We start from the raw sequence: 12968 nt of genomic DNA on the forward strand, positions 1-12968 counted from the left end.
TGCTGCAGGGCTGCTAGAGCGGGCGGTGAGCCCCCTCTCTCGCAGGGCGCCCCCACCCCAGCCCTCTCCTTGGGCCCGGGATGGCCTCCGCGCGGGGAGCACGGTGGACCCCGGCTCTGGGTCCCGGAGGAGGCAGGGGGCTACCAGAGTCCAGCCCCGCCCCCAACCTTGCCTCCCCTCCCTGGCCGGCGGGGCCCGGGGCAGTGTGGGACCTGCCCTCTCCCGAGAAGCCGCTGGAGGAGGCTGGGCGGGTAGCTGTGATCGCGGAGGCCCTGGGTGTGCAGGGGGAACAGAGGCAGATCTGTCATTGTGTTGATGATTCTGGAAAGCTTCACGAAGCCGCTAGCTGGAGCTAGGAGGGAAGTAGAGTCTCGCGGAGTCCCTGCAGAGGAAAACACCCTGACCTGACCACTAGTTCTGAGGAGGGAGAGGTGCCAGGGAGAGGAGGACGAGGGGCTGGATCGGGGAGGGGGGTCCATTCTGCCTGGCCCAGAAGGATGAAGGAGTGGGTGACTGGAGGGCTTCCACGGGCAGCAGTGGGCTCGAGGGGACAGATTCTGAGAAGGACAGGCAGGGACAGCTGGCCTGGGTGAAGGGATGCATAGTTGTTGGAGGGTGGGAGGCAGAGCACGAGGGAGCAGGGGTGGGGCCATTTGGGCTTGGGAAGTCTCAGGGAGATGGTGGGTGGGGTAGGATGGAGAAGGGGTGGAGGAAAGGTAGGGACCCAGGGTGGGGACACACTAGAGGGGAGGGGATTGGATTGAATCCCAGTGTCCCAGGTCCTCTATTGCTGCGTAGCTAGCGAATTGGCAGGTTTGGGGGCCTAAGGCAGTGAAACGCCAGAAAAAGGGATTTCTTTCTCAGCCAAACCTGCCCTAATGAGAAATGCGTGATGGATGACTCAGATATGGGATCTTATCATCGAGGAAAACGTTAAGCAAATAGGAAGGCAAAAACCATTGGGGAGTTGGGAGGGTTTGTTTGACTTAATTGAGAAAAACTATTTACCTTCAAATTGGATGTGGATATGGATAATTGTAGATAAGTCTGATTTCATCATTAAATGAAGGCCCTAGGTCCTTTTCTTACATGCTTGTCTCTAGCAGTTAGCTTCTATGTTAGAAAGTAATGAAGCTGTTCTGTTTTTAAGAGAGTTCTTTATTTAGTTCAGCCTCCTCTCTGACTCCCTCTTGCCTCCCAGAAGTCCCTAGGAAATCTGATGCTGTGCAGCCTTCCTTGTAGTTTGGGGCCCTGCACACAGGTGGGTGCTTTTGGAGGCTGAGAGAAATTGAAGTCTAAACTTGAATTTTAACTCTAAACACGTCCAGTGGGTTGGGCTGATCTGAGTGGCAGGGCTCTGAGGCTGTGGGTATGAGTGGTGGCTCATATTTCCAGCTCTTTAGGAAATGGGAATATTTTGGGTGAGTATAGATTAAGCATTAACACTTACGTTAACCATTAAGCATGGAAATCTTTCTCCGCTGTATTACACATATCACAGTTTTTGCACTAAGGACTTTTGTATAGCAAAGGGACCCTTGAGGGAGTGAGCTTTGCACTAAGTGGCTTCAGTGATGCTTGTATTGGTCCCATGACTGACTTTGGAATTCTTTTCTGTCTTCAATGACATCACTGGTGGTTTCTCCTGCCTGCTTTCAGTGAGCTTTCCAATTCATTCCAGACTCCTGTGTTCCAAGAAATCAGGCAATCCAGCTTGTTAGAGATGGGAAGCCTACATTAAAGCAAGCCCAAGGATGAGAAGGGGTTCTGGGATTTGAGGACCGCTTTTCCTTCCTGTCCTCAGCCCTCTGCACCTCTGTCTGGGCACCCAATGGAAGCAGGTTGGCTGAATGTCTGAGATACCCAGATGACTGATAGCTGGGTCAGGTGCTTGAATGTTTGTGGAAAGGACAGTTATAGAAGTGTTGTCCCTTCTGTAGAGCCTGTGTCCTTATTCTGCTGAGGTGGACTTCTGAAAGTTCCGGTGGGAATTCCTCTATCCTTAAACTGTAACCTTCTATGGAGTCGTCAATCTTCATTCTTTGGAGTAGGATTTGGGTTTGATGCTGAGCTGAGCAATACTGTTTGGGGTCAGAGACCGAGTGTGATCATAGAGCCGTAAGCTGGGATTCCACAGCACCCAAAGAGACTCCTAGAAAGTGTTGTAGAACAAGTGTCTGGCTTATTGCAGGCTGCTTCTTGGTTGGACATACAGGGCTTGTGCTATGTGAAGAAAAATTACCGAAATCCAAGCAGCCTCTGAGATTAACAGAGCCTGAACCCGTGGCCCTGAGTCACGGGGTCAGGTGAGGAGGAAGAAGGGCAGGCAGGATGATGTCACTGCCCATGAGCTTATCCTCTGAGTGGGTGGCCACTTCCATTGCTGTCCTTTTCCCACACCCCCAGGGCGGGAATGACAGGGAGGTCCACTGGCAAAAGAGGGAAGGCATAGTCAGGGCCTGGGGGAGGAGGGCAAAGAGGGTGGGAACCGGTCCATGTGGTCTTTGAGAAATTTCTTTTGGTCTCGTTGGCTCAGAATGGATCAGACATCTGGGAGAGGGCCACGTGTGCTTGCTTTATGTAACCCTTGCCTGCCAACCCCAGTTCTGCCACCCCTGCAGTAAGAGATTCCAGATAGGCGCATTGAGTTTTCAGGTTTGGAGGGTGGGGCTGTGATGGATGCAGTCCTATGAGGTAGGGTATCATTAGTTCCATTGTATAGATGGGTAAACTGAGGCCCAGAAAGAAGTCCTGTGCCCAAAGACATGCATTTGGCAAATTTTGGGGCTGGGATGCTGTCTCCCTCCAGAACTGGCTCTTTCTGCCACTCTGGAGGCAGACACAATCTTTACCCCTCATTCTGGAGCCTGATAAGATGTGCTAAGGGTCCCCACAGCACGGCAGAGGATTCATCTGGGGAGCTGGGGAGAGGTATCCCAGACTAGTTGTCCTTGCAGCCCAGTTGGAACCATTGCTGAGAATTCTTACTCTTCGAGAGGCCTGGTCCTCAGCACACTCATGCCTTTCAGGAGTCCCTCTTACACCCTCCAGTTCTGACCAGTGCTCCCAGACAGCTGCCCCCATTCTTCCTCGTTCCCTTTGTGGTCCAGAGAATGAATGCCTCCTCCACACCCCTAATGCCTTTGGGCCTTTGACCTTCCTGAGGCTTAGGGAGGGTATGTTGGAGGGAACCCGCTGGGAGTGGGGTTTGAGAAACATCTTTTGTTGGGAGCCTGCGAGCAGGGAGAGATACTACCTCTGGGAGGCAGGGCTCCCAGGTCACCCTAAATCAGTGTAGGCTCCTAGGAACTGGGCCTCCCATGGGGGAGACACTGGAATGTGTACTTATGGGGATGGCCCTGTACTGGGGGATGTGGTGGCAGCAGGGGCAGTAGGGGCTTGAGCCCACTGGGAGGAGGAAGGGAGAGAGGACCACCAGGGATGAGCCAGACACAGAGATGGAGCTGAATTGTGATTTGCTGCTTTGGAGCTTGGGTGCTGGTGGGGTCCTAGGAGCAAAGGGGGTCAGAGAAAGAGTACTGTTCCCAGGGACCTAGATGTATAGATGTATAGCCTGACAGAGGAGGCTCAGTGCAGAGGATCCCAGGAGGACTTTTCCCCATGCCCATGGCAATAATAATAAAAGTAGTAATAATCGTTACCACTGTTTGAGTGCTAGGGGCTTTAAGTCCTCTCTGTATGTTATTTTATTCTTACAGCAGTTCTGTGGGGTAGGGATTGTTACCAGCTTTTTAGGGATGTGGAATCAAATCTCAAAGAGGTTAAGTCACTTAAACTTGATCATGTATGTGTCTAGCAAGGCTTCCGAGTTAGAATCTGAACCTAGGCCTGCCTGCTGTACCTGAGCTCAAACTGTACCCTGGGGCAGGCAAGGCAGTCTGATGATGCCATTTAACAAGTGAGGAATTGAGGCCCAGGGCCACTTGTGAGCAGGCCCTTAGTCACCTCTCATGGTGATTGATGACTGAGCGTGACAGCCTACACTCGTTTCTCTAGGCTCAGATTCCCATCTCTATGATGGGCATGGAAGTGGGCACTGGACAGGTGAACTCCAAGGAGCCTTCAAGCTCTGAGGACTAGTGGCGCCTGCTACACTCGAGGAGGAATCCCTGGAGATCCAGAGGGGCTGGTGCTTAGGTAGAGAGGTGCAGCATTGTTTTGCCAGGGTGAACCTCTTTCAGGGTAGAAACCTAAAGAATGTGAAGGCAGGGAGGTATTTAGGTAGAACACATCTGGAGTAAGTGGACCCTTCCTTGAGTGAAGTCTGGAAAGGCTTCTGGAAGGGATGGGGTTTCCAGACATATCTAGGTAGGCACTTAACAGGACTCAGCAGAAGTTGAGTGAATGCAGATATATGTGTCACAGGCCTGCCGGGGCTTGACCTGGGATCCGCGCTCTGATTTGGTCTTATGCTCTCTCATGCCTTCCCCTCCTCTCTCCACTCCCCTCCTTTGAATCCTTTTTTTCTGGCCAGACCTCTTCTGAGCTAAGTGTAGCTTTCACTTTTTTTCCAGGGTTCTGTTTCTGATGGTGTGTGTGTGTGTGTGTGTGTGTGTACCTCCCGTGTGCACCCATGTGCGTGTATAGCCTCTGCACACACTTCCAGTTCTGAGATGGTGTCACACTGCCTTGTCAAGTGGCTGTTGAACCCTGGAAGATGCAAACTCATTTTGTGCTGGCCCCTCAGCCAGAAGAGGATGTGAGAGGCAGGCCAGCTGCTGTAGCAAAAGTCACCATGTTCTCAGATCTACTGAGATGTCTATGTTCTCTCTGGTTTTGCCTCCTCCGGTTCTGATGCCCTGACTTCAGTGTGGAGAGGGTGCCTCGGTGGGGATGGTCTGGCTTGGGGAGGCCAGGGGCTCTGCTCTGTCCTGTTCTCCCTCTTCTTGTTCTTCCTATAAGCCATAAGGGAAGCAAGCTGCGGATGCCAGCCCCACTCTCCTGGGCTGGCGCTGATGACACACTGCTGTCTTGACTTACACAGAAATCACTTGGAGAGAAAGAATTGATTTCTTCTCTTGGGTGAGATCGTGGGGGTGGGGAGCAGTGCCAAGTGGACAGCCTTGAACTCCAAAGGCCCAGACTGACTCATTATCAGGAAAAAGGAAGGCCAACAGGATTCCCAGGGAACTCTGGAGATCCCCTCGACTCTTTCCCCAGACTCCATTTATAGAGCACCTATACTAACTAGGACAGTTTAGATAATTTTGCTCAGTTGAGTCCTATAATCGTTCTATGAAGGTGGAGTTTAAATTCCTATTGTACAAATGAGCAAACGGAGACTTAGAGAGGATGTTTTCCCAAAGTTGCGTGGCTAGGAAGTGACAGAGTCTGGATTTGAACCTATATCTCTGACTCCAGAGTCATCTTCTAAAACACCAGGGCTCACTCCTTCCATGAAGCTTCTCGTGACTACACCAGCCCAGCATGTGATCGTCGTCATAGCACAGGAAGGAGGCCAGGACCTTCCTTTGATGGTTAAGGAGATGAAGACCCTGAGAGACAATGGGCTTGCTCTAGGGAGCCTAGCAAGTCAGTGATAGAGCCTGGTCTAAAACCCATAAATCTTTATGTTGCTGTTTTCCTTTTTCGTTTGTTAATACAAAAGAATTACACGCTCGTTGTCAAAGTTACAGAAGTACATCAACGAGAAGGTGGAAGTAGACCTTTACCTTCATTCCCATGCCCCAGATTTGGGTTCACTATCATACTTCCAGACCCATTTTCTATATACAAACATTCATCCATCCATCTCTCTATCTAAACACACAGGCATTCATTCATTCATTCATTGAACAGTGCTTTGAACACTCATTATGTGCCAAGCCTTTGGTAGAGCTAAGGATCCAATAGTAAATAAAGCAGACGTGGTTCCTGCTCAGGGAGGTCTCAGTATGACACGAGGTAAACAAACTGCAACGCAGAACAGGGACATCCTTAGAGTGGCAGACCTCCAACCCAGCTTTTCTGCCAAGGTGACCCTCAGGATGTCATCCAGGAAGAAGGAACTGTGTTTGCAAAAACCCTATGAGGTAGGGAAGAGGGTCTCATTGTAAGAGACCCTGATGAGAGGTCAGTGAGAGGAGGTGAGGCTGGGGAGGTGGGCAGGGCCCTGCATGCCATGGAGGAGCTGATTAGATATTGAAAGTGATGACATGATGCACTTCTGTTTTTACAGCAGTTTTTCTGGTTGCCGTGTAGAGTCTAGATGGGAGTATAGAACTGGGTTGGGGGACAAGAGAGAAAGCGGGGGACCGGTGAGGAGGCTTTTGTCGTCATGCAGGCAAGAGATGATGGTGACTTGGCAGACCAGAGAGAGAAGCAGAGGTGGAGGGGAATAGAGAGAGTAAAGATATATCGGGTTGCCAAACTTTTTCTGTAAAGGGCCAGAAAGTAAATAGTTTAGGTTTTGTGACTATTGCGACTACTCGGTTCTGTTGTAGTGGAAAAGCAGCCACAGACAATATGAATGAATGAAGTGTGGCTGTGTGCCAATGAAACTATTTACGGATACTGAAATTTGAATTTCATGTGATTTCCATGTGTCATGAAATAGTCTTCTTCTTTTGATTTTCTAACCATTTAAAAAGGTAAACCTTGTCTTAACTGGTGAACTGAACAAAAGCACGTGGTGAGCTGGATTTGGTGTTGGGGCTGTAGTTTGCAGACCCTTGAGATATATTTTGGGGTCAGGGATGGCTGTTCTTGGCGATGGATTGTAAGGGTGTGAGAAATCAGGTTTCTGGCTTGATCAGAGGGGGTGGAATATGGTGCCTTTACGAAGTGGGAAGGGCTGGGGAGGAACAGGTTTGGGGGAGAAATCAAGAGTTTGAAGAGGGACATGTTAAGAGGGAGATGCCTGTGAGTCATTGGAACACAGATATTTAGGAGACAGTTGGGTTTAAGTTTGGAGCTCAGATGAGAGGTGTGGACTTGGAGAAGTAAATCTGGGAGTTGCCAGCATATAAATGATATTTAAAGCCATGGGAGTGGATGAAATCATCTAGGAAAAAATAGTAGAGAGAATTAAGGAGAGGGCCTAGGAGCAAGTTCCAGGGGGTTCAGTGTCAGAGAAGGAAGGGCCTGCACTGAAATATAGGAGGTGGAGCGAGAGGTAGGTGACTAGATCTTGGACCATGGGACCATTTATTAATATAGAAATTAGGTCATATAACTCACAATATTCTGTGTTCACATGACCTATGTCATGGGCTTATTTCCATGTAAGTACACCTTCTTTTGAAAGGCGGTATGCTATTCCATTATATACATGCACCATAATTAATGTACCAGTTCCCTGTTGTTTTCCATTTTTGCTGCTGCCTGGGTGTCTTTGAGAATGGAGCTAGTGTTTCTGTAAACCAGTCCCTGCCAACTATGGCCCCTGGGCCCAATCTTTTGCTGCTTGTTTTTGTATAGCCCAGAAGCTAAGAATGGTTTTTACATTTCTAATGGTTGAAAAAAAATCATGTGATTCATGAAAATTATATGCAATTCAGTTCCGAGTGTCCATAAATAAAGTTCTATTGGAACACAGCTTTGCTCATGCATTTATGCACTGTCTCTGGCTGCTTTCCTGCTGTAAGGGCAGAGTCGAGCACTTGTGACAGATATGGGAGGGCCTGCAAAGCCTAAAACATTTGCTATCTGGACCTTCACAGAAGAAATTATGCTGACCCCTGCCTGACTCGATTCTACATCCAGAACCAGCAGTAGGTCCACACACAGGCTGAGCAGGGTATTTTGAGCATCTCCGGGAGGACACGATCTAGAGAAAAAATTCTTTGATGCCCGAAATTCTGCCATCAGCTCTTATTTTGAGTAAACCATTGCCCTTTTAAAACATCATCCTTTAAAATTCAAACCTCCTCTGCAAGGTTAACATTACATATGCATCAATTAATCAAAGGTTGGGCCTACCTATGGCAACAATATTACTCCTCTACTTAAAACCCTTTCTTTCTTATCACCTACAAGCTAAATCCAAACATGACCTCCTGTTCCAGCCCTGGCTTGCCCTTTAGCTTCTCCTCCTCCTGTGACCACCATCTTATATCTCCTGTCTGCCCACATGGAAGGGCCTGCATTCCTCCAGCCTCCCATGCTGCCTCCTTCCTCACTGCCTTTGCCTGGGTTTCTCCCAGTGCCTGGAATGGCCTTTCCCAGCCTGACCACCTGGGGAGCTTCAGGTCAATTTTAAAGGTTCACCTTTAGGGTTATCGTGCCTCTGAGGTACCTCCAAGTGGTCCTCACTGTATCTTAAGTAGTACACTGTACTGAACTACAGTGATTTCTGTGCACTCCCCTATTGTAATGCAGGCTCCTTGAGGACAGAGACAGTTTAGTCCTCTCTCTGTCCCCATTGCCTGCCTAACAGGCACTCAGTGAAGAGTTAAGTGAATAGCTAAATACACGAATGAACGTATATTCAAGGACTCCTTCGGTTGTAGATAATAGAAACCTGGCTCAAACTGGCTTAAGGGAAAAAAAGAGATTGCTCACGTATCTGGGCAGTCTGGTACAGCTTGCTTCAGGCATAGGGGCTGAAATGTTGTTTTCGGGGCTCAGTATCCCTCCTGCCTTCACCTCTGCCTCTGTATCTGTTTGGATCAATTCTTTAGGTTATTGCTAGCTGATAGATTCATTGCCAACAGCGCCAGACCACATCCTTCTTAGCAACCTCGGCAAGAAAAGAGTGTTTTCTGAGAGCTCCAGCAGCAAAGCCCTGGGAGGTCTCTGATTGGGTGTGGCTTGGCTCACAGGCTCATTCCCAAGCAAATCACTGAGTAGGGGCAGGGCGGGCATCCTCCAGTACGCTGGGTCTGGTCACACGCCGAGGGCTGAGGCTGGGGATCAGCCCCACCAGCACCAAATGGACTGGGTTCCCTGCAGGAAAGCGGAGCCCTGTCATCACAAGGAGCCAGCCTAGAACGAGAGGGGGGCACTCTAGCAGAAAGGATGAGGAACAAAATAAGAGTATCAAGACTGACTAGTGAAGGTAGAGAAGGTCTGCGCAGCATCTGTTTTGCTTCTGTATCAAGGAAAGAAGGGACAGAAGCTGTTAAGAAGGAACCCAAGTTCAGGCCAAGAGGGGAGGTGATAATCTGCTTTAAATGGATTTGTCTTCTGGCCCCTAGGATTGCTGAGTGAATTTGGAGATAAGATCTCTGAGAAGCGATCAGGGATATTTCAGGACAAATGGGGTAGACAGTGGGGGCGGGGGGAGGGGGAAGGTGTGGGTCGCAACATTCCAGTTTCCCACTGTGTACAGAATCAATCCAGGGTCCCTAACCGACCCCTGAGCACCTCCCTTGCCTCATCTCCTGACTGCCTCTCCTCGGTGTCCCCGTCTTCCCAGAATATGCTGTGGGTGCTTGCTGCTCCGTGGCTTTGCCTGTGCCAGACAGCTGAAATGTCTCCTCCTCTAGGAGGTCCAGCTAAACCTCCCCACTCCTCCATGAAGTGCTTGACCCTCCGTTCCCGTAATACCTGCTATAAACCTGCATCATGTTTGTTGTGTGAATGGATAAATGAATGCTGGAAGACCCAAGATGGGCAAATAACCAGTTTTATGGGGAATAAGGTAGATTATGGGAAGAACAGATTGGTGACCTTAATCCCTGACAAAACCCTGGAACTAATTGTCAATTGAGCACTTGAGGAAGAGTCCAGTTTCTTCAAATGAGCCTTTTTTCTGGTTCTTCTCCACTTGAGTGGTCCCCTGCCAGAAGCGGTGACACTTTGGGGATGAGAAAGATGGGCAGCTGGGTGAGTGGCAGCACAAGTAGGAAAATTTGTGACCCCAAAGCCCTGAATAGTAGATGGACGTTGATCCTGGGGCAGACCCTAGGGCTGTACGGGTTTCCTGTTCCTGTCCTCTCCCTGAGGGCCTTGATGACACAAGAAACAAAGTGGGAAGAGGAGGGCAACCTTTTTAGATAAATTCATTTGTTCTCTTCTTCATCCACCAAAAATTATTGAGCACCTTCTATGCACCAGGTACTGTCAAAACAGTACTTCAAAAATGGCATGGTTACATAACATCGTGGCATGGTTACATAACACTGTGACTGCACTTAATGCCACCAAATTGTACACTTAAAAAGGGTTAAAATGGGAATTCCCTGGGGGTCAAGTTGTTAGGACTACACGCTTTCGCTGCCAAGGGTCCAGGTTCGATCCCTGGTTGGGGAACTAAGATCCCACAAGCCATGGGGTGAGGCAAAAAAGAAGAAGAAAAGGTTCAAATTGGTAAACTTCATGTTGTGTGTATTTTGCCATAATTAAAAAATATATATCATGGCAGTTGGAGTGAGGGACTCAGCTTAACTGAATGAAATGTAACAGTAACAAATGAGACATCCTATAAAGCTCCGCCCCTTCCCTGGATTTTTCAGAAGAGGATGGCAGAGATGTGGATCTGCAGCAATGCGAGCAAATGACTTCTGCTTGTTGGCCACAGATTTGACAGTCTATTATTTTGGGTTGTTTTGGAGAAAAATGTGGCATGGCTGCCCAATATGACCTCTACCAGGGAGAGGAAGATCCAATACTTGCAGGGCTGTTATAAGGGAGGGGGCAGACTTGTTCTGCATGGTCCAAGGGGTCGAATGAGGAATGATACGGGCTGACAGACTTTGGCTCAGTAAAAGGTAGAGCTTTCCACCAATGAGAGCTGCTCAAAAGCCAGTGGAGTTCTTTGGGAGGTAGTGGGTGCCCATCCCTAGAGGGAGCAAACAGAGGTTGTGGGAGTGGCCAGAGAAAGGTTCCCCGTTCTGCGACCTGACCGTTAACTTCTGCATCTTCTTCAGAATTTGTCTGGTGGCGGTGGGGGGTGGGGGGGGGCTCTTCTCATTCCATGAGCTCCCTCAGTGATCCCAACTTTGGCTTCCATGAATAGCTCCCCCGTCCTGTTCTGAGTTCCAGCTCTGTGTGTCCAGGAATCCATCAAACATTTTGTCACGGATGATCCATTCCAAGCCCAGTCAGAATTGTTCTTCCCCCTCATTTCCAGGTCTCCCCATCTTCTGTGTGTGACACATGCACCCATTGGTTGAAGCCTTCAGTACATCCTTGGCTCTTCCAGCCCCTCGCGTACAAACAATCCCTAAGACAGTCATGTCTACCCTTGAAATATCTCCTAAGCTGTGCCCAGGTATCATTAAGTGACTCTTATGAGGTAGTGTTCAGTTCATGTTTTGAAACACCTTTTCTAGATGTGGTTTCCTTTTGCTGCTCTGAGCAGTAGCAATTTTCACGGGGTGGGAAGAGGGGGAAGAGAAGGCGGGAGAGGAAGGGAGGGATGAGTCCCTAAATTAGTCACTTCAGATGCTGTAAGAAAGACCCAAAATAACGGTGACGCTAGAACAGATGCTTATTGTCACCCAAGCGACAGTCCGGGTATGTCCAGTGCTGATACTGCAGCCACTCAGGGGCCTTCTGTCCTGCTGTTCTGCAGTCCCCAGGGTGTTGCCTTTGGCAGCTTGGTCCTAGATAGCTCACCACAGCTGTGTTCCAGCCAGTGGGAAGGGGGAGGAGGAGAGAGAGGGTATGCTCCTTCTCTTTAAAGGCATGCCCCAGAAGTTGTACACCTCAGTTCCTCCCACATCCTATTAACCAGAAAATGATCACATGGCCATACCCTGCCGCAAGGCAGGCTGGGATCTGTAGTCTTTAGCCAGGAGGCCCTGTGCCTAACAAAATATTCTACAGAAGAGGAGAAGAATAGATGTAAGGGGAACACTAGTGGTTTCTACCACAGTCATTTTGTACGTTTCAGTGTGACCTGCATGGCAGTTAATTGGCTAGACCTTAAGGATAGAGTACATGAAGGCTTAAGGTACTAATGAAGTTCCATTAGCATCCAGTAAAGCGTTTTTTTTCTTTTATAGACGGGAACATGGAGCTCAGAGAGGGGAAGTTACCTATTAAGACTGCACAGCAAAGTGTCAGAAGTGGGACTAGAACCCAAACTTTGGGCTCACTTTTTACTGTTTCAAAGAGATCTGGCTGAGAGGCTGACAAGCAGTGCCAGGAGGACAGGTCTCTTGGGGCTGGGGAGAGACCACTTTCCCAGCCTGTCTACCTGCGGAGCTGCTCATCATGTGTCAGCACTCAGCTTTAGGGTTATCATATCTCAGAGGTGCCTCCAAATAGCCCTCACTGTATCTGAAATAGCACTCTGTATGGAACTGAGGTGATTTCTGTGCACTTCCCTATTGATGCAAGACAGACGCAGCTTAGTCCTCTGTTCCCAGTGCCTGCCTACCAGGGACTTGGTGAATAGTTAAGTGAATAACTAAATACACAAATGAATGTATATTCAAGGACTCCTTCAATTGCAGGTAATAGAAACTTAGCTCAAACTGGCCTGGCGGGGGGTGGGGGTGGGGTGGGTGGGGGGGGTGGGGGAATGATTGGCTCAAGTATCTGGGCAGTCTAGGTGTACAGCTTGCTTCAGGCATAGCTGGATCCAGGGGCTTAACTGCTGTTTTCAGAAGCTGTGCTGCTATCCTATGCTGGCTAGCAAAGATTGACACAGGTTATGTGGCTTGACCCTTCTTGCCCTCTCCGTGGGAAATGTTGTCCAAGCAGCCCCGGCAGGAATTGGGAAGAGGCAGGGGGTTAAGAGAATATGGGGTGCTATTGGTGGTCATGGTAGGGGCAAGGAGTTCCTCTTGGATATCCCCAGGTCCAGGGCATCTTGGTAAAGAACCCGGCCTCAGCCCTTGATCTTTGGTTTTGGGTTTATGAGGGTACATCTTGGATCATCTCTTGGGAGCTTCCCTGTGGCTCCACCTCTGCTGAGGTTGGATGCACTTACTGTACCCTCAGGCCAAGGGTGACCTGGCCCCCTCACTCCTGCTCCTCTGGGAAAGCCAAGGCACCCTGTGGTCTTTCCTGGCAGGGTTCTGTGGAGTTCCTGCATTCGGCAGGGTGGGGGGTGG

General features: G+C 49.4%; 1 protein-coding gene across 1 annotated transcript in view; it reads left to right on the forward strand.

Moving 5' to 3' along the window:
- Positions 1 to 12968, forward strand: part of CD276 (CD276 molecule) — a 32694-nt gene that overhangs the window by 6102 nt on the left and 13624 nt on the right. The window contains exon 4 of the mRNA XM_065871743.1: positions 46 to 205. Coding sequence (XP_065727815.1) covers positions 46 to 205 — 160 coding nt within the window. The remainder of the gene's footprint in view (positions 1 to 45; positions 206 to 12968) is intronic.

Source organism: Phocoena phocoena, chromosome 2 (assembly GCF_963924675.1).
Source record: "Phocoena phocoena chromosome 2, mPhoPho1.1, whole genome shotgun sequence".
Classification (NCBI taxonomy): domain Eukaryota; kingdom Metazoa; phylum Chordata; class Mammalia; order Artiodactyla; family Phocoenidae; genus Phocoena; species Phocoena phocoena.